The sequence below is a fragment of the Antechinus flavipes genome, chromosome 2, assembly GCF_016432865.1.
Source record: "Antechinus flavipes isolate AdamAnt ecotype Samford, QLD, Australia chromosome 2, AdamAnt_v2, whole genome shotgun sequence".
Lineage (NCBI taxonomy): Eukaryota > Metazoa > Chordata > Mammalia > Dasyuromorphia > Dasyuridae > Antechinus > Antechinus flavipes.
In genome coordinates, this window is record NC_067399.1 from 338,957,056 (window position 1) to 338,978,549 (window position 21,494).

Here is a 21,494-nt window from a genome sequence, read left to right on the forward strand (position 1 = left end):
TAAATAAGAAGGGTATTCTAGAGGATTAATGATAGCTAATTTTTGAATTTTTCTCTCACTTTTTAAAAACATTTTCAACTTTTGTTTTAGTGTCATCATATTTCTGTGAGATAGATAGAATCAATATTAGGGGATAGGGGCAAGCACTATGATTCCATAAATATAAGAACTTCCTGGTGAAGAAACTCTCTCTGCCAGTACAGCATTGGTACCTTCTCTGAAATGTAGAATTTGCAGGGATTTTGTGAAATACTAAGAAATTAATCACCTTGATCTGGGTAATCAATCCTGCATGTGGCAAAGGAACCTAAGTTTTCCTGGCCCCAGAGCAATTCTTTCTCCACTATACCATCTGCTTTTCAGAATAGATTTGATTATCTCATTATATAGGGAAATGCTCAGCTTCAGGTGGAGTGGAAAACTAGGTCTCTAATTTCTCACCTCAATTTTCTTTCCACTGATTTGTAACTGGAAGTCTAAAATGTCTTTTTCTTTAAAATTTTCAAACCAATAATTTTGTTCTCCACAAATAGCCTGAACTATGTTTCCAGCACTGAAAAGCGCTCCAAACTATATGAAAATATATTCAAAAGGTATATTACACTGGAGAAAACTCAAAAGACCTGAGTTTAAAATCTTCATCTAATACTACCTCCTGCATGAATTTAGAAAGACAAGTCACTTAACATTCCTGGGTCTCTATTTTGTCATTTATAAAATGAAGACATTGGGTTAGATGGCCTCTAAAATTTGCTCTTGCTCTAAATCTCTAATCCTATAAAAATTATATTGTTAAGTTTGAGAAAATCTAATGAATATTGTTTTAGCAAGTACTTTTTTTCAATCCATGTAACTTGCAAGATAAATTTAACAAATGCAATCTCATGAAAGAGAATGATTATTGTTGCAAGAGAGATATAATTTCCATATACCTAGCTTCCTAATCCTTATGGAAAACATATGTATCTTTTAAGATACAGTCATATAAAGTTGAAGAGTGATATTTATTCCCATCATTGATCCAGGGAAAGAATGTTAAAGTTGTGATTCATCTTCGGTCTCAGAAAATTTTAAAGGAATGCAAATAGATGTAAGAAGATGTAACCAGTGACATATTGAAAATAATGCTACTCTCCAGAAATTTTTTTTTGGTAACATTAAACAGCTCATGAATTCCTACATATTTGCTTGATAAATATTGGAATTTTTGCAATTTTTTCTTTAGAAAAGCTCTCCTCCCTCTCCCCCTCCCCCGTTTTTTTTTTAACATATTAATTTAGTTGTGTTTTTGCATTCTTTTAAATGATTCTTCTCAGTTCTGTTAAGAATTCTTTTCCTTCTATGTAACTGTTTTTGGCACAAATCTGAAGGAGACTATGTGGTTTGTTGTAATTACATAGTATGCCGTTGTATTCCTATTGTTACTTCAGCATATTGTGGCTTTATTGCATAAAATTGCACAATACAGAATTTAATTAGTTGTGATATGATTTATGTTTCAATCAAGATTAAGGCAGGCGCCACACAGGAACAAGGCATATTTTGCTTCTACACATGTGGGTGTTGTATACCTTCAACAGTGCCCATATTTATTAAGTATTATAGTTCATATATTTTGAGCTAGAAATAAATATAAAAATCATCCAGTCCTCTCCTCTTACAAATGAGAAAACCAAGGCCTAGGGAGCTTAACCAATTTCCTCAAGGTCACATAATAAGTGGCAGAGCTGAGATCTGAACTTTGTTTATCTCTCCCCAAAGCCAGTTCTCTTTCAACTAATCCATGTTGCTGCCCACAGATGCATAACTATGACTAATTTCCTTAAACTTCCATTCAGAGGATATTTTGGTTTCTCTTCCTACTTGAAGTTAATTATGAATGTTTTCATAATGTAAATTTACCTGGTAGCCTGTCTTATATAGAAGCTAAAAATTACCAAGTTCTGTAGCAATCATTTTGATCAAGGACCTTTAAGGCAATATTCTATGTCTCACATAATTTTGCAAATTATCAGTCTCTGTTTATATTGTTAAATTGAGAAAATCTAGTGAATATTGTTTTGGCAAGTACTTTTTTCCAAACTTAAAGATTTTTTCATCTTTCAGTGTTGACTTTAGATTACATTCCACATTATTGGATTTTTATTATTACTGTCAACAAATAACACTAAGGTTGTAAAAATAGAATGAATTGCACATCACAAAGATGTAAAAATTAATTTTGGCATTAATCTTTTTATGTTAATAGTTGTTTTAATCATATTTTAAGTTATTAATCATATCTGACTGTCTTGTTCAGATTCCAGATTCCATCATTTCCCGTGGTGTTCAGGTGCTCCCACGAGATACTGCCTCCCTCAGCACTACCCCTTCAGAATCTCCTCGTGCCCAGGCTACATCTCGCCTCTCCACAGCTTCCTGTCCAACACCAAAAGTAAGCACAATGCCTTTGCATCTGGTACATCTCCAACATGAAATTGTATAATGACTCATACTTCTTTTCAATTGACCAAAGTTGGCTAACATGTACAGTTATACTATGAGAAATGAAAGCTGAATTCCAAGCCTTGTTCCACAAATTATAGTTTTGAAAAAGTAATAAGAAAACAGAAACATCATAGGAAAATCTGTATTTCTGTGTCACCACTAGGAACATCACTTCTATGGTTCCTAGCATTTAGTCATGATTTATGAACATCACTTGACATAATATGCTGTTACTAATACACTTGGGAAATTGTTTTCATATAATGACTATATATATACATTCATAAAACAAGTCTATTCACATTTCTAGTTTAGGCTTGGGTAGCTCCCTGCTTTAGTATCATTCCATTTTCTTTCAAACATATTCAAGTTGGAATGTTGCTGCCTGATATTTGGAAACAACTCTAAATTGACTAGAAAGAAAGTTTTAATGCCAACCTTTGGGGTGGGATGATTATTTTCAATATTTGTATTATAATCAATCCTGAAATTATAAGAAAATAGATTGAACTCTGTTAATAGGCCTATTTTATATTTTAACAAATGTGGTGAATAGACTATCTAGCACAATAATGTCCATGCCATCTTTCTCCTGAAAATTTCTTCCCTAGCATCAGTGTATGCTTTAAAGATCTGCATCAGCATAAAACTTTTATTATTAAATGTACCTGATACAGACATGTTAAATAGACTGGTAGCAAATAACTAAAGGTAACATTCTTTTTTATTTAATTGATTATGATGGTTATAGATTAGTTGGTTCACTAAAATGATTGCAAGAGTCTGACAGTCCATTTTTCATACTGTGACTCTTTTTTTTCAAAAAGCAAATTGAATTAACCTTCAATCAGTTCAGCTGTCTTTCCCAGTTCCAATATTTCTGTTAGTATTAAGAATGCCAATTCTGGATTTGACTAGAATAGATCAGAAATGTATGTGAATATTTTAAGCTGTTTTTATGTCCTACCATACAACTTTCTTAGCAGTGTTTTTTTCAATTATCATGAATGTTACACACTTTTGTTGTTAGTTGGTTCTAAAATTAGTTGAGATTAGCTGACCCTTTAGAAAACTGAGGTCTCAGAATTTCAATAAGAAGACTGAATAGTGAATAAAAATAGTAGGTGCATTTGGGTGTGATGTTAAATATGTTTGTGCTAGTCAGATCAGTCAGCAACCAATCAACAAATATTTATTTGGATGATAATTTAATGCAGTTTGAACTGATTGAAAATGTATATCTTTAAAAATGTAATTTAATGAAAATTCTTATTTCATATTAATTAAATGTTTCAAAATAGAACTATAACTGGCATAGAGCAACTAGGGCTTTGTCCCAGAGCAGCAAATTTGCTACCTTGGGCATACTTTATTCCCTCAGTAAGTAACCCATCCACCCCTGCCTCACATCTCATGGTAGTCTTTTAGGGACAGCTTATTCCCCACTCCAGATAAACCTCAGGGGAGCCACTTGTCCCTGGCAAAATGTTATTTACAACTCTGTTTCAAAATAAAAATTTCTATAGCCCACTGGGATTGCATTCCAACTGTGCAAACTGAATTTGGGGAACAAAACATAAGGTCAGATTCACTTTAGAATGTTGATGTTTCAATTGTTTCACAGATGCTAAAATGCTCCATGAGAAGTTTAAAAATTTTTAAGCAATATATGGTATAATTGAAACAACCTCTGTACAAGTATAAGTGATACCAATATCTTTATGAAACAAAAAGTATTATGTATAAAAACTAAAACTTAAAAGTTTTTCTATGAATAAACATGTAACATAAATGCTACCTCATAAGGAATCTAGGACTATTGCTTTTATTGGAAAGATAATTGAAATGCTGGTGAAATTAGAAGAAATATGGATAGATTGAAGAAACAAAGTCTTAATAGCTCAAATAACCAATAAGTTTCCCAAAAGGCAAAATACTATTATGTTTCTTTTCTTATTCTATAGTTTTTTTTCCTTTTTTTTTTTTTTTTGGTAGTTCGGATATAGGTGCATTCAGGAGAATGCATATATACATATATTATATGTATATCTATGAGCTCCTCTGAGATTTTTTCCAAAAGCATTCTTATCCATTGATTATGGTAATATCTTCATGTTTCTGATGTAGCTTTTTTTATTTTGACTGACAAGTATTTAGCATTTAAAATTTTTTCTCATCTTAATTCATAATTTTAAGTTAGAAACATAGAATATTATATATACATGTATATATTATGTATAGTGGTTCCAGGATATTATTAGAAATAAGTGGAAATTATTATTGTAGAATTTTCTGCCTATGTTTGATCAGTTCTCAATTTTCACCATCTTTGACCATCATCAGAGAATTAAGTTTTGTGTATAGGATATAAAACATACTATCCATGAGCTCTTCCTCAAGCTCAAGAATGAACATAATATATTGGTGATATATCCTTTTTGCTTTTAAATAGCAGAAAATACAGTAGGGAAAAAGAAAACATAAAAATCCATTGATTTTTACCTAACAAAACTATATTACATATACCAGGCCGTATCCTACGATTTTTTAAGTACCTGAGATTCTTGGGCATCATCTTGTTCAAAAAATTATTTGAGTACTAGTTTTTCTATTTCTTGTGATGTTCTTGTTACTGAACTTCTGAAACAGGGTCATCTGTGGTTTCATTAGATACAACTGTCAATTTAAATATTCTCTTGCATGTAACAGTTTAGTGAAACAGTCAACAAGCATTTATTAATAAGCTTCAACACTAGGCTCTGTTATTAATTTGCCTGGTGATTCTTAAGCAAGTTACCATTTGGTACTTCAGGGTCCTTGTTTAGAAAATAGATTGCTTTTATAAAGGTATTGTGGGGGAAAAAAACTAATTTAAATATTTATTTAAGGAGGAATATCACAGTGTTTTTGTGCCTTTAATTCACATTTTTATTATGAAATCAAATATGATCTCTTAAAGGAATGTCTATAAAAGATTTTTCCGTGAGCCCCCAAAGAAAATTTCAAAAAACATTCTTTAATTCTTTCAAAAGAGAATTTTATCTTTAGCAAGAGTTCTTGATAGAAGGAGTTCTTTCTTTCATGGAAGGAGTTCTTTCTTCCATTACTGCTTGGATTGTATTTACACCTGTGTTATGTGAGCTGTCATCTAAGCTCCTTAGTATAAAGGCCTTATAAGTATATTCAATCTTTTTTATTTAATGACAAGTTAAAAATTGATTTTTGAATGGATATGTTCTACATATACTGAGAATATGGAAAAATAAATTATGCTTATTTTTCTATGTTTAATTTTTCTTCAGTTACAAACTGGATTCTAAATAGGAACTTTATTTTAAGAAGACAGAATAAGTGCACAGAAAGTGCACATCAAAAAGCACCATCGGGAAAAAGTTAAGAAGGTTCTTAAACAAGATTTTACCTACTCATGATTTATTGACTCTAGATTTAAGATCCTTTATCTGTCATAAGTGATAAGATTGTTACATTTTCTCACCCAATGGTTATATTAAATGCAGCACATTTCTCTTTCCCTTAATGTAGTATTAAGTCCATTAGCTCATGGGACTTCTATCCATCAATCTTCTTATTCTCCAAAAGTCATCTTTTAAAACAATAATTTGCTGTCAGAAGAGCCAGTTCAGAAATCATAAAAATTAGGTACCACCATGCTTTCCATCTTGGTAAAGAAAAAGTCCAAAATAATAAGGTATTCCAAAAGAAGACCTCACAAGGCTTGCCCTAATTTGTGAAATTCATAAGCATATTGTTCACATTCAAATTTAAATCTTTCCTAAAGAGTATTTTTCATAGGAAAAGTCATAAACTCTTTATTTTAAAATAAAAATTTTTGAACCCATTAAGTCAGACTTGGCTAGGTAATTAGTGCTAATGTAACTCTCTGTAAGGTATTCTCGTCACTTAACAACTGTGCCTAAAAACTACCTTAAAAGGAGTTATCTTTTAGCAGTCATTGTTAGTGAATATCATTCTTAACACATATCATTGACAGTGATCCTCAGAGTTCTTTGTATATCACCTATTGAGTAAAAAATAAAGACTCAGAGTATTATCCAGAAACCATCACTATCAGTTAACTAGAAGTATTAAATTCTTGGTATATTCAAGTACTATCTGTCATTAAGCAAAAACTACACATCAGAAATGGCTCTTAAAGAAAAGATTATCAGCCCCTCCTAAATAAAATAAAGCATCTTGAGACAGCCCAATTATTTAATCACTTCTTTTCTTCATGTATTCAAAAAAAATTGTGAATGAGTACAATTTAAATTTGATATAGTAGTCAGTTTATAATAGTCACAGCAATTATATTTACATAGAATGGTTAATTTTTAACTCAACATTCAATTACCCATAGTAATTTTGAATTTACTTTTATTTCTATTCTGTTTTCAGGTTTGTTTCCTTAATTATATTTAAGCAGGGGTCTATGGGAAATACTTTTACGATAAAGTACACGTTCAGCATGAAAAGGAATAAAGTTATTTTTCCTTACAGAAACATTCAATTTTATTTTGGACTTTTTGTCAATTCATTTAAATAACCTCTAATCCAAAAGATAGTAAAGTAGTCATTTATCATCAAATGAAAACATAGAAAACTAAACTAAGAAGTATCTTAGATGCTATATAGCCCAGTCACTTCATATTTTAGATGTCAGGATAAAATGCAAAAGTTCACACAGGTAGAAATTATCAGAGATAGGTTTTGAACCTAGGTCCTTTGACTATGGAGTCAGAGATTTACTGTGCCACACTTCAACACAAAGTAGGACTACAAGCAGGGATAATGGAAAAGAGAAGAAATGTTTCAGTTTTCATGCTTACTGGTACATTGGTGAGTTAGAATTTATCTTCTTTTAGAATTAACATGAAATCATAAATAAGCAAATACTAAAGAACAAATTGTGCAAAGTAAAATTTTCAGTACTAAAGGCAAGGCTACATTCCTGCTGACATTCTACATGAAGTACCAAAAATCTCTATGTGTAGGATTGCATAAGTTTTCAGTAATATATGAATATAAAGAACTATTTGCTATGCAAAACTTTTAAATGCCTATAAGTTTCTTACGTTGTATCATGGAAGTTCATAATGTTCATCTTTTAGCAGTCGTTGTTAGTGAATATCATTCTTAACACATATCATTGAGAGTTTTCAGTTAGCTCTTTTCTACTTTACAAAAAAAGTAACTCATTGAGCTATGTTTTTATGTATGTTGATCTTCATTTGCTTCCTCTAGTCACTAATGAAAAAATATAGACTTTAGCATATTAAAGGATGCTTGAGAAGTCATTGGGAAGGAGCTGAAGTGGAAAGATTATAGACCCTTGATCTGTAAATTCATTAGGATCACTGAAAGAGATGGTTTTTAAAAATTATGGTCCTAGGTCTCTATTCAATTTCATTTGGAAAAAGTTATTTATACTAAACAATTGCCAAGGCCAACTCTTCTTATATCCAATTGACTATGTGCAGAACTCAATGTTAGACATTGGGAATATGAGACAAAATGAAACTCAATCATTACCTTTAAGAATTATGCATTTTACTCAAAAATACAATATGTGAATACTTACTTATGTGAAGAGGGAGAAAGCTCTGACAACTGCGGGAATCAGGAAGGATTTTTTAATATAAAGTAATATAAAGTGATATTGATATATGAACTGAATCTTGAATCTACAAAGGTATTGAGGCAAAAGATGGGATTCCAGTTTTGGGGAATAGTTACTAAGCTGATTTTTCAGCTTGATTAAGAAAATAGTATATAACAAGATAGGCTATAATTGGATTATGAAAGGCTTTAAATGTGACCTTGAGGAGTTTTTCATGTATCCCACAAGCAATAGGGAGCCACTAAGAGTTGGATATTTGGGAAAGGAAAAAAGCAAGGATGAAGCCAAGGTTGTAAAATCTAGGTTTCTGGAAAGATGGGTAGGGACCACAATAAAAATAAGGAAATATGGAGACGTAGTTTTAAAGAAAAAGGAATGCTTTTTTTTTTTTTTTGGATGTATTGAATTTTAATGACTGCAAGACATCAAAATAGAGATGTCCAAAAGAAATTTAAGAGTGAGAGTACTGTTGTATGTATAGATTTAGAAGCTTTCTCAATGCAGAAGAAGGAAATCATGAGATTTTCATGAGAGACAATGCAGAATGAGAGAAAGGTGGGTCCAGGTGAAATCCTTGGGGAACAGCTTTAGCTATGAAGACACCAACGACAATCCAACTACGAAAATTGAGAAAGAATAGGAGGAAGAGAGCAATAGCACAGAAACTGAGAAAAGAGAAAATATCCAATGCTGCAGAGAGGTCAAGAAAAAAGCAAATCGAGGAGAGGCTGTTGCTAATCATTGGTAACCTTGGGAAGAGTAGTGGTTAAGTCAGAAGTCAAATTATGAAAAGGATTAAGAAATGAATAGATGGAGAGAAAATGGGAAAAGGACTATTAGTTGTGTATGTGTGTTTTTCCCCCTACGTCTGACTTTGAAAGAGAAAAGAGATATAAGAAGATATATTGAAAGTATAATAATGTTAAATGAAGATCTTTTAAGAACAGAGGAAGATATGGGTATGTTTCTAGGCAGTAGGGAAAGAGACAAGAGATAGGAAATTAAAACTGTGAGAAAGAATAAAAATAATCAAGGCAACATGCACTCAGAAGAGACAGGAAGGAGTCAGATCAAGGGCACAATTAAAGAAATTGGTCTTGATAATATGGGCAATTTCATCAGAGCATACAGTAAAGGAAAGAGTGGAGGACTGTGTTGAGTTTTGGGGAATTGGATAAAGGAAAAATAGAAATTCACAAGAAGTGACTTTTGTTTTATTAGTAAGTATTAAGTGAGATTCTTTGCTGGAAGTATGCAAATTCCATGGAGAAAAAGGAATAGTATCAGAGGTATAAGGAAAGAAGTTCAGTAACAGCTACTTATCTCCATGGTTCTGTGATTTTTTTCAGTTTGCAGATGTAGAAGATAACTTGGGATTTGTGTTTGGCGGTGCATGGACAGTGATAAAACAAGAGAGAAAAAATTCAAGAGTATAGGATAGTATATATTTGAACTATTTTACTAGAAATCCAAGATTTCAAAGGGAAGAAAGTGAGATGAGAACAGGAGTGATATGTTATGGAAATGACTAAGTGATGGGGTGAATGGAGGAAGAGATAAGGACAAAAAATAAATATAAAAAGTACAGCTCAGAGAAAGATAGAATAATAAAGTCTGTAGTCAGAAGAATTCCAAAGTTCTGTATTATGGAAATTAATGGTGAAATGAGAGTATGGCCATCCCTTTGTGTATCTTCTTTCTTTTAGTGACACTATCCTAGACAATATTACCCTATTCCAATCTCTTTTCTTTCCATCCTTCACACTACCACCAAAGTGATTTGATGATTGTATAAAAATTAGGCAGCAGTAGACATAGAGGATCTAAAAACAGATTTAGATGTTCTTATTCTAACTTTACAAAAGACTCAAATCAAATGACATTTCTGATCCTTAGTTTCTCCATTTAGAGAGACTGTGATATCATAGGCAAAAATGCTAGACATGGTGTCACTAAAGTTTGGGATCAAATCCTTTGAAATTCTGGAAGCCAGGTGGTACAGTAGATGGAGAACTGGACTTAGAGTCAGGAAGACCTGAGTTCAAATTTGGCCTCAGATATTTCCTAGCTGTGTGATACCAGCCAACTCATGCAACCTCTGTTTGTCTCAGCTTCCTCATCTTCAAATTGGAAATAATAATATCACCAACTTCCCAAGATTGTTATGAATATAAAATGAGAATAATATTTGTAAAACATATCACAAACCTTAAAGTGTTATATATCTACTATATATTATTGTTATGAGCCAGAACTTGAAACAAGGTGATAACTCAATGGAATTGATGGAAGCAATGCTTGTGTGCTTGGGTTTGCACCTTTAAGAGTTTACACATTAGAGGTCACATTGGAGCTCACACCTTTAAGAGAGTTTGCACATTGGAGCTCACACATTGGAGTTCACAGGTACAGGAGATACACAAAGTTAACTTTGTAACTTTGTGAATTCACACCTCCCATAATCCCACTCTTGGAGGAGGAGTCAGCCTTTGAGTTTACACCTCTAAAAGAGCATAAAAAGGAGCTGAGTCAATGGAGTCATTCGGTTCTGGAGATTGACGAGCTAGAAACTGCAGTCGAACAGAATGAAGGATTCAGAGGAGTAGAACCAAGATTCAGAGGGAGCTGGAGGCGACAAAGGACAAGCTGCAAGAGCTTTTGGAACCAAGCAGAGAGATAGGCCTCTAAGAAAACTAACCAGGCTATTTTTGAAGAGACAATAAAAGACTATACTTTAATCTCTGGCTGCATTTGAGGTGATTATTACTCTGAACTGAAACTAAGGCTGCCTCCAGAAAACCTCCCCAAGAAACCTTCTCTCAGAGAACCATCATATATTATAAAAGAGAACACTACATATTATTATTATTGCTACTACTGCTACTACTACTTCTAAGAGTTGTTTGACTAGAGACATATCCTTTAACCGATGTAAGCTTTGTTTTCCTCGCCTGAAAAATGAAAACAATAATACCTGAACTACTACCTCATAAGACTTTTGTGAAGCTTATATGGGATAAGTTATATAAGTCATCTCCATAAAATGGAGACAGTAATAATGGTAATACCTACTTCATTGTACATTTTTGATAATCAAATGAGATGTTCTATAAAAGATTTTGTAAATCTTAAAATACTAGATAAATATCAGCTGTCATTATTATTATTCTCTCTAAAAAGGGATAATACTTGCCACATAAATCAATCTCATAAGGATGTTGCAATAAATGAGATGTTATAATAAAACAACTATTTCAGGCTGATTTGGTATGAAAAAAGCTCATTTTAGTGAATGAATTTTAAAATATTTTAAAAGAAATTCTATTTTTATTACTTTTAAGCATATATTCAAACTAACTGGCTAGCAGTATTTCTAAATAGAGATTCTGATTAGCCTGCTTGAATGAATATATAAATTTCTAGAGCCCTATTCTATCGTGTTTCTTCCTTCAGAACCTTGTTCCTCCCTCATGCATTTTCAGCTTGTTTTGTATCACTACTACTTCCTCTTAAAAACATGTAGTGTTGTCCTAAAACCTCCAAAAAGAAATTACCTTTGATCTTTATAAATCTGCTCTTCTCTTTCCATTTTCCTGCCAAAAGTAAAAGTAGTCTATACTTTCTTATTTTTGTTCATATAACTTCATGTAATCTTGATTCTTTTCCAACTGCTTTATGAAACTTCTCTCTGAAAGGACACTAATAATGTTATAATTCAATATATTTTTTTTCCTTTTTCCTCCATTTCTCTATAGTGTAACACTGTACTTTTCTGGTTCTCCCACCATCTACCTTAGAAACCTATCTTTGTTCTTGGCCTCCTTCATTGGTTTCAAATCCTCCCACCCCCTAAATGTGAGATGTTCTGGAGGGCTCTATACGTGATCCATTTTATATGACATCTTTTTTTTTTTTTCATGATTTTGATTTGGTGATCTCATCTATACCCCTTGCAGAGAGAAATTCCTTGTATAGAATTCAATTCATTTTCTGATCCATAAATTTATTCACCTAATCTAATCTTTTACCCAATTGACTGATTGATTCTAAAATATTATCCTAGGTAAGAAAGATGAGTAAGTTGAAATTTTATAACTTACATTTTTATAAAATTTTAGTGCCAAATCCAAAGCATCCCTTTAATTTATAATAGACTCTTGAATTTCATGAAAGTTTTTTTTTTTCCCTTTTCATTGAAACTATTAATTCTATTTCATTGATCACCCCACACTCCAACATATACATACTCAGAAAACTGATTTCTTTTTCTAACTTGGCAATTTGCTAGAGATTTTAAAAAACCTTTACAATCCAAATTGACCTCAATATATTAGTAAATATATATTCAAGATCAGGTCCATATATATGTCTGACCAATATACGTTAATTTTAAAGAACAAAAACCTTTCCAAATCATTCTTCTGTCTATGCATATATCTGTATATGACTATATAGCATCAAGTCTATAAAACATTGTACATCCTAAAAATGAGATTTAACAAAACTTATTTGAATATATACCAAATTCTCCCATTTTCCCCCCTTTTCAATGTTTTCACCCCCCCCCAAAAAAAAAGGAATTTCTATGTCCCTCTTTTTTAACACTAATACAACACAATACTATTATGTTGACTTTCTCCCTGAGTTCATCCCAGCCTGGGTTCCCTCTTCTTTCAGACCCACTTAATACCAGAGTACCTAATTCCCACTGTTCCTCTCCCTCCACCCAAGTATTCACACTTGCATGTGTGTGCACACATGAGAAGAGTAGTAAGCACCATAGCCAAGTCTGTAAAAAGGTTGAAATTACTCATAAATATCCTTCCAACCTGAAATAGGAATCTCTTTGTCAGGGTTCTCTCCTGTTTACTCTGAAGGATGCACAGAATCAGGAAAAAACTACCTCAGCTATTTAGTCACCTTATGTCCAACTATTTCCAACTCTCTTGTACACTGTGAATTGTGACAGCTTTAAGGTACTCTATAATGAACAATCTCAGCAACACAAAATTGTTACCTTTGCCCAACCCCCAATGGGATATTTGTATGCCAGAAAAAAAGACTAGAACTTTCAAAAAAAAAAAAAAGACTAGAACTTTCTAATAAATTAAGTTGGTGATGCATAAATAGTTATATCTTCCCATGGTTGTCCTATGAAGAAACTCTAGAAAGAAGAGCAAATGGGACTATGGTTTATTCTGGCCACACGGATGATAAAGGCAGACTACTTTCTTTCACTGAGACCATATATCATTTTCTATTTAGAATTCTCCATAGCATGGTCTTGTTCTCAATAAACATCTACTTGCTAAGCCTTATGAAAAAAAAACAATATGTGACGCTGCATAGAACAATTTTCTCTCTTTTTCATTCAGGCATTTTTCCTAAGGAAACCTACAAGATGAATAATATTCAATGACTTTGTGCACTAAGAAATCTTATATAAACCTTGAAAGTGTTCTTGTTCACTGCTTAAGTTGATAGCCAGGACTGCCACATCTTTCCTTCAGGAAGAGTAGTTTCAAATTCTAAAACAGTGACAGTCATCCTGAAGAGAATTTTCTTATGGATTTATCTTATGGATTTGTGTTGAAATCAGCCTGGTTCACAACTTAGATAAGTCATGATTTGTTGTTGTTGTTTTTATAGTGAATATCAATATATAAATTAGAAACAAGGTATGAAGTAGAAAATAATGACCACAGCATGAAGTCTTTATTCCCTTTAGACCTTATCAAAATAAACCTCAGGAAAAAATCAGGCCAATTCATTGAAGGGAGATTCTGCCTTTCTCCTTAGGTTTATTTAGCTTAACTTTTTTTTTTTTTAATGCCACCTATAATATATAGTTTCTTGTAATTTAATTGTTATAATAAAGCTATTTAGTTGTAGAATTTTTGTGTGTGAACCAAATAGCAAGCAATTTTTGTTCCCCTTTAAGTAGAAAATTTAAGTTCCAGTAGTGTATAATTGCAGCAGTCTGCATCATAAAGAGTTACATCTTTTTAAAGATTTTGCATGCAGAATATACATGTTAATTGCCCAGTAGCTAATATATTATTCTAGATAAATTTAGCATTGCAACCCCTACTAGGGAGTTATTTTACTATTGACTTTTGAATAATAATAGAACCATTCTAGAAGTAAGGAAGGAAGGAAGGAAGAGAGGGCGGGAGGGAGGGAGGAAAAAATATTTTTTCTATATGTCCTAGGCAACAGGAACACTACAAATCTTTCATCAGGATGGCATTAATCTTTGAGTTTTTCTTTTAATACTGATGGCTACTTCTAGATAATAACATGATTTTACAAATTGATTAGTGGGATTTAGAGAATAATCTATAGCCATGGATGAATTTTCTCTATAGAAATTGGGTTTTTTGAGGAACAGAAACTGTGACTTTGTCTATATTCTCCATATTTTCTTACAAATCTAACTGACTCTAACCCTGAAGTATTTCTTTTAGTCTTCCTATTCTTTCTATCCAAAATGTGTGCCATCATAGATCTGGCCCTTATTGTTTTTCACCTAAGCTGTTATAATAGCTTCTTTAAGAAGAGAATTATGGTCTTCTATGCAGTAGAATGTCAATACATTAAATGACTGAAGAATGTACTTTGTGCATATCATATGCTTCAAGTACCATAAATAATAACCAAAATGTGGGGCAGCTAAGTGGCACAATGGATAGAGCACTAGCCCTGAAGTCAGGAAGGCCTGAGGTTAAATTTGGTCTCATACACTTAACACTTCTTAGTTGTGACCTTGGGCAAGTCACTTAACCCCAATTGCCAATTTCTGGACCTTTAAAATGTATACAAACCTGTGAGCAAAATTTTTTTTTTGAAGATTAACTCATAGAAAATCAAGGTTTTATTGCTTAAGTGATACTGCCTTTAATATATATTCCAAAACAAGGCCATACCTTCTTGCTTATTATATAGTTTAAAAAAAATCTTTTTGTGCTCCTTGATTGTGGAACTAGGGACTGATTGTGATCTAATTTATATAACACATACTTTACTTCCATGTGGAAATATATTCATTCACTCTATTAACTGAACAAAAGACAGTTTTAAGATCAGGAATTATTCAGTGATCAATGAGAGTCTTGCCAAATACTAGGTATAAAAAGATGAAAATGAAGTAGTTTCTGCCCTCAAGGAACTTGCATTCTATTAAAAGACAAAAATTGAGTTCAACTTCTATCTCTGACACATACTCTTTGTATGACTTTTGAAAAGTCACTTTGGAAAGACACTTTCAGTGTCCCAGTCAACTATTTAAGACTGTAAATTATAGGCAAATTGCTGAGCTACGTTATTAAAAAGGTATTTCCATACTAGAAGATTGTTACTACTGATGAAATTATAGCTCTGAATCAAAAAACAATGATCAGACATTTTCTAATCTTCTCATTCCTTTAATTTCCTTTTGGAAAATCCACCCATAGATACAGTTATTGTCTGCCATTTGTGTTTATTCTGATTGATTAGCAAAGATAAAATTTAAGATATTTCCATCCAAAAGTTTAGTTATGTTTTATGGTTATTCTTTTGTATCCTATATATTCTACTCGTCAATTATGGATTTGTGGTTAGGAAGGGTTTGGACAAGTTGTTTTACTATTTGGTATATGAGATTTTACATTCATCTGTGCTTTTTTGTCATCTGATAAATTTCCTCTCTGCCTTTGCAGATAATAATTACAGAAACTACAAATCTTAATTCATAATAATATCTACATTTCCCTTAGGAAGTCAGTGAATATTTACAACTTTTATGTTCATCATAGAAACTAAATATAACTTAAATTTTGAAATGCCTAGTTTCTATTCTGAAATCTGTCTTTACAAATGGAATTTGATATGTGGAAAATCAACCTTGTTGATACACAGTCAGAAATTATTATTGGTCACATTAATGGTTCCTAATTCTAAAACAACATCAAATGTAAAAATGTTCTTTTTCCTTTAGTTTGAGGAATGTTTTTTTTAAAGGCCTACTTTCTTTCTCATTACTTTCATTTTGCTTTTTATACCTTGCTTTCCCATGCATAGGACCCATTAGAATGGGAAAGACTATGTATAAATAGGAGCAGAGGCTCCTGCTTAAAACCAGTGACTTTCTTCAGTCTACTTTTGTAGTGTCTACAACTTAATCCATTGATTCCCAACCACTTATATGTGTGACAGAAATGGATCAATTTCAACTTTATCTTGAGGTTATCTGCATACAATTTAGGAGGAAATTGCACTTGACATTATCCTGTATTGATCATGCCTGATAGTTTCTAAAAATAGTCATGTATCTAAAATCATATAAAGCTTCAATTATTACATAATATTTTTTCTTATAAGGAAATCAGACTTTATCATCTCATTAGCTTTCCCTTCTTAATTATGTTTTTCTACTGCACATAGAGTAAATACTGTCAGTTGTCCTTATTATTTTATATTTCGTGCCTACAGAAATGCTCAGTCTTTATTTAAAGACGTTTTCATTTAGGTCATGTCAGTTTCTGCTAAATAAAATACTGATATCTTTTTGTTATATTGTTAATATAAGATATTGATATCTTGTTAAATAAAATACTGTTTTTGTTATCTTTTTGTTATCTGTTTTGTTATTCAGTTTTGTTAACACTGAAGTGTTCTGTCAGTTTTAGGAATGTAGGGAAGTAACCTACTATAGAACTACAAGGAATAGTATAATTTAGAATGAAAGTTGTTGGTAAAAAAAAAATGACCTGTATTATATATATTGCATATTATATTATGTATATTACATGTTAAATACTATATTACACACACACACACACACACACATATATGCACATGGCCTATAGTCTATGCACCATATCTCCTAGTTGCTTTACTGTGGCAAAGCATTCTGTCAGGCACTAGAAATAAATGACATATAATCTAAACTGTCATCAACTTTATACTCTACAATTACTATGTGACTTATATGACTCCACAACAAATTAATGAATAGAAAGTCAGTAAATTCAAATTGTTTTGAAGGAATAATTGAAAAGGAGAGATTGATCAAATTTTCCTGTCCATATTAATTCCTACATTTAGCGATAGTTGTTTTCTAAATGGGTGATATTTGTAATAAGCTGCCACAGCAGAAAGGAAAGAATTACATAGAACTGTACCCTAATAAATTTTACCAAAGAATACTCTTTATAACCTATTGAGATCTTAAGGGCTGGAATTTGATGATTTTCTGGCTTCTTTTGTCTGTCTTTTGCCTTCAAGCAGTACAAAGGTTTTTCGTGTCAGATAAGCTCATAAGGAGCATGGAATGGCAAAAACTGCAGACACTTCATGAGAGTTTCAATACCAAAGGTAAACTTGCCAGCTTTCACTTTTTATATAGAAACGGTCTCAGCTTTATCATATAAGTGATGTTTCAGTTTTCCATTTCATGGGACATATGGGCAGTGTTTAAGTACATAGAATGGTATAAGATATCTTATCGAAAGTTTTGCTCAAATACAGCCAAACTATATCCAAAGCATTCCCCTCTTACTAGTTTAGTAGTCCTGTCAAAAGAAAATGAAGTCAGTCTGGCATGACCTATTCTTAAAGGCAAACTGGCTCTCTGTGATCATGAATTCTCTATCTAGATGTTCATCTATCATCTTTTTATTGGTCCATGCTACAGTTTGCTCAGAATTCAGAGTAAAACTTTACTCACCTAGAGTTTGAAGACTGTTCTCCTTCTCTTTTTCTATAATTGTCTCTCTAAATATTTCTCCAAATCATGTGGAACCTCTTCAGCTAAAATTCACAATGGCTCAGAATTAGATATGATGGTTCTTTTAAGACCTAAGGTTGTACTTCATTGGACCAGGTGAATTAATGAATTAGATACCTTTTTTTTAACCATCTGCTTATTTATCTTACATAGCAACTCTGCATTGTTCATTTTAGTTATGTCATTTCTTCTGCAAAGGTATTCTCTGTTGGAGAGAAAATACAAACAAAACCTAAATATCATAGAATGAATTGTAGTAATAAGAATTTAGTGGGAGCTAACACAAGTATTTATTAGAATGGGAAATTTCCCAGGATATCTGATTTATTCAGTAATCACTGGCAGTTATTTTTTTCAAGTTTCATATCAGCTAGGTGGCACAATGAATAGAAAGCTGGACCTGAAGCCAAAAAGACCAGAATTCAAATCCAGACTGAGAAATTTCCTAGCTACATGACTCTAGGTAGTTCATCTATCTGCTTTCAGATCCCTTATCAATAAAATGAAAATAATAATAGCAGCTATCTCTTCAATTGTTGTGAAGATCAAATGAGATAATAATTGTAAAATGTTTTGTAAACTTTAAAGTGATATATAAATGCTAGCTATTATTGCTTTTTAATAATTTTCTTTTCCCTTCATATTGAGAAACTCTATACTCCCTCCTTACAAAGGCATACTGGAAGATTTATATTTTGTTAGAATACTAAAATTATTATATTTCATAGCTTATAGGGAGCCTATAAATTGACAATTCTAATACCATCTGAATATAGATGAGGAAAAATAAGGCCTAGTGAGGTTTACCCGATGGTCCACAAAAAATAAATATCAGAGTTAAGATTTATGTCCATATCTCTCACTCACTGTTCCATATACCACCATACTGCTAGATAGAAAGACTGAAATTCTCTATGAGAAAGAAGTGAAGAACACATTTGGAGATCAGCAAAGCAAGTTTTAAAAGTAATACAAATAAGCAACTCCAATCATCAAAACACTTTCTGAAAGAAATTAATTTTGAAGGTGAGGGGTATTGATTCATAGGGTCAGAGAATAAGTAAGTTTTAAGGATTACTTTTGTTCTTTCAGATCTCACTTTGCATTTGAAAACATGGTTGCTGAATTTATACAGCAACAAAAATTTTCTATTAGGAAATATCTCTTGATAGGACTGAAAAAGCTAATAGTGCTTAAAAAAATAAATAAATCTGTTCCATATTAAAAACAGGAGTGAACATGAAGGCTCATAGGTCCTAAATTATTCAAGCTCCTTATCTGTTTATTTTTCTTCACACAGTATTTAAAATGAATCTGTGATCCCATCAATATGGGTTGTCTCTTCACTGATTCAGAATCACAGTCCTTTCATGCCTACCCATCCCGTATAACTCCTGTCTTTGCTGTCCCATGTTTGCCAGAGTGTGCCCAACCCAACAATACTAGAGACTTTCCTTACTTTCTTTTAACATCACAGGATGATTAGTGGAACACTTGGTCTTCATTTGCTTTATTGAAGTATGTTAACACCCTCTCAACTAAAAAAAAAAAAATTTAATTGCTTGATTTCTCTAGCTCTATTATTGAGAGCACTAATTTCTTAAGTCATTTTTAACTCCTTTCTTCTATCCAGTACTCACCAAAACTTGTTGCTTTTTCCTTTGAAAAAAAAAAAAAAAAAAGGAACATTCCTCCTTACTTTGCTGTTCCCATTGCTATGATCTTAATCTAGAACAATGGGAGAAGTGAAGCATACCTTGGAGAGGACTATTCCAGATCATAGGATGATTCAGAGCAAAGAGGACTTAGAGACTGTAGGAAATTCCAAGATGAGACAATATAGACTTGATTTGGAAGTCTAGAAAGCCTGGAACAAAGTTGGGAGTAGAATATAGGATGCAGAAAAAAGGAAGGGCAATCATTCTACTAATCTATCATTTTCCTTGGGGGAACAGAGCAAAGCAATTTTGTTTTATTTCATGGTTAACATTTCAAGGAAACTAGGGAAGAATAAATGTATAAACAAAGAGGGTTGGATATGATTGCATTTTATTCTTAAATAGAAACTTATTTAAAGATGGAGTCATTCATGTTAGTAGAGAAAAGATATAGGAGCACTCTGTCTTTGCCTCTATAGCAGTAAATATCTCTGTTGTTCTTACATGTTACTATCATACTGAGATGTCAGAGAATGTCCCTTACTGCAGTTCATTTATATTTTGGCAAATGGTTACAAGATGCATACTTAAAGCAGGAGCACACTTAGGAAGCTGATATAATAATCACTTCATGAACAAGACAACTATGGTTTGGTGTAAAGAGCTTCTCAACTAGGTGTTAAGAAAGTAAAGAGTCCAATAGTGGTTCTGCCAGTGTGTGACTTTGGACAAGACATCTCACTTTCTTGGCTCCAGTTTTTTTTTTTTAACCTAAAAAATCATAATATTAAACCATTTGTTAGCAAGGAAAGAGAACTCAATGGAAAGTCAGAGAATCTATGTTTGTATCTCAATTATTCTGCTTATCATCCTTCTCCAGTTCCTTAACCTATCTGTGTTTCCTCATTTGTAAAAAAGACAGAGTTTCATGATTCCAAAAGAGAAAGACTTGAATCGAGGAAAAGAGAAATCATTCGACTTAAGAAATAAAGAAGGATCAGTAATACACAACGTTAAGTCAAATATGGAGAGCAAAGATCTTGAGTTATAAGAAGAAAAAGATGATACTAGTTGGTAGAATTAGGGAAATCAGAAACAGAAGCTAATTTGCTAAGGAAGAAATGATGATTTTAATTTAAAATGTTGAGTTTGGTGTAATAATAAGATACAATTAATCATTTGTAGATATAGGATAGACTTTTAAAAAAGATATGTAAGTTAGTGGTACAGATTTAAGAGTCTCCACATCAAAATGCTTGTTAATGTAAGTAAATAAGTTCTCATAGAACAAACCTTAGAGAATATTCCTAGTTAAAAGGCAAAGAAAGAAGTAAAAAAATATATAAAGGGATTTTGAGATGTAGGAGAACCATATTGTAACATTGAAGCCAAGAAAAAAAAAGTGACAGAATATACTGGTCTTGACAAAATTTAAGTTCACTTTCAGTACCATTTGTATATTGGTCATCCATAAAATCATTGTTTATCATGTTTTATTTTAAAATGATAGGTACTCTTCTGAATTGAGATAACATTCTCAAACATGTACTGTAACATTCATACAGATAATACAATGACAAAACCACAAAACCAGTACTGCTTTATATGAATATTTGTTCATTTGAGAAAATTAAGACTTTGTAGTACTGTTTGTTTCTTGAAATGGTGATATCTCTGGACTAAGACAAATATTTGGCTTTGATTTTACTGTTTTTGTTTTTTTATTTTGTTTTTAGGAGATCAGAGATATTTGTGAGAAAGGTTTTCTAGCACTCATTCAGTAATTGTATAGTTGGAGTTGATTTTTCTCTAAGATTCTATAAATTTCTTGTTCATTTTTGTCTATTTAAGCTTAACAGTGAAAAGTATACTATCCCAAATAAGATTATTTATTTATTTATTTTATTATAGCTTTTTATTTACAAGACATATGTATGGGTAA

At 32.0% G+C, this 21,494-nt stretch overlaps 1 protein-coding gene across 16 annotated transcripts in view; it reads left to right on the top strand.

Moving 5' to 3' along the window:
• The window catches only part of GPHN (gephyrin), a 725,565-nt gene that overhangs the window by 481,509 nt on the left and 222,562 nt on the right, over positions 1-21,494 (top strand). For all 16 annotated transcript variants that reach the window (XM_051977840.1, XM_051977841.1, XM_051977844.1 and 13 more), the window contains one exon: positions 2,300-2,434. In XM_051977840.1, coding sequence (XP_051833800.1) covers positions 2,300-2,434 — 135 coding nt within the window. The remainder of the gene's footprint in view (positions 1-2,299; positions 2,435-21,494) is intronic.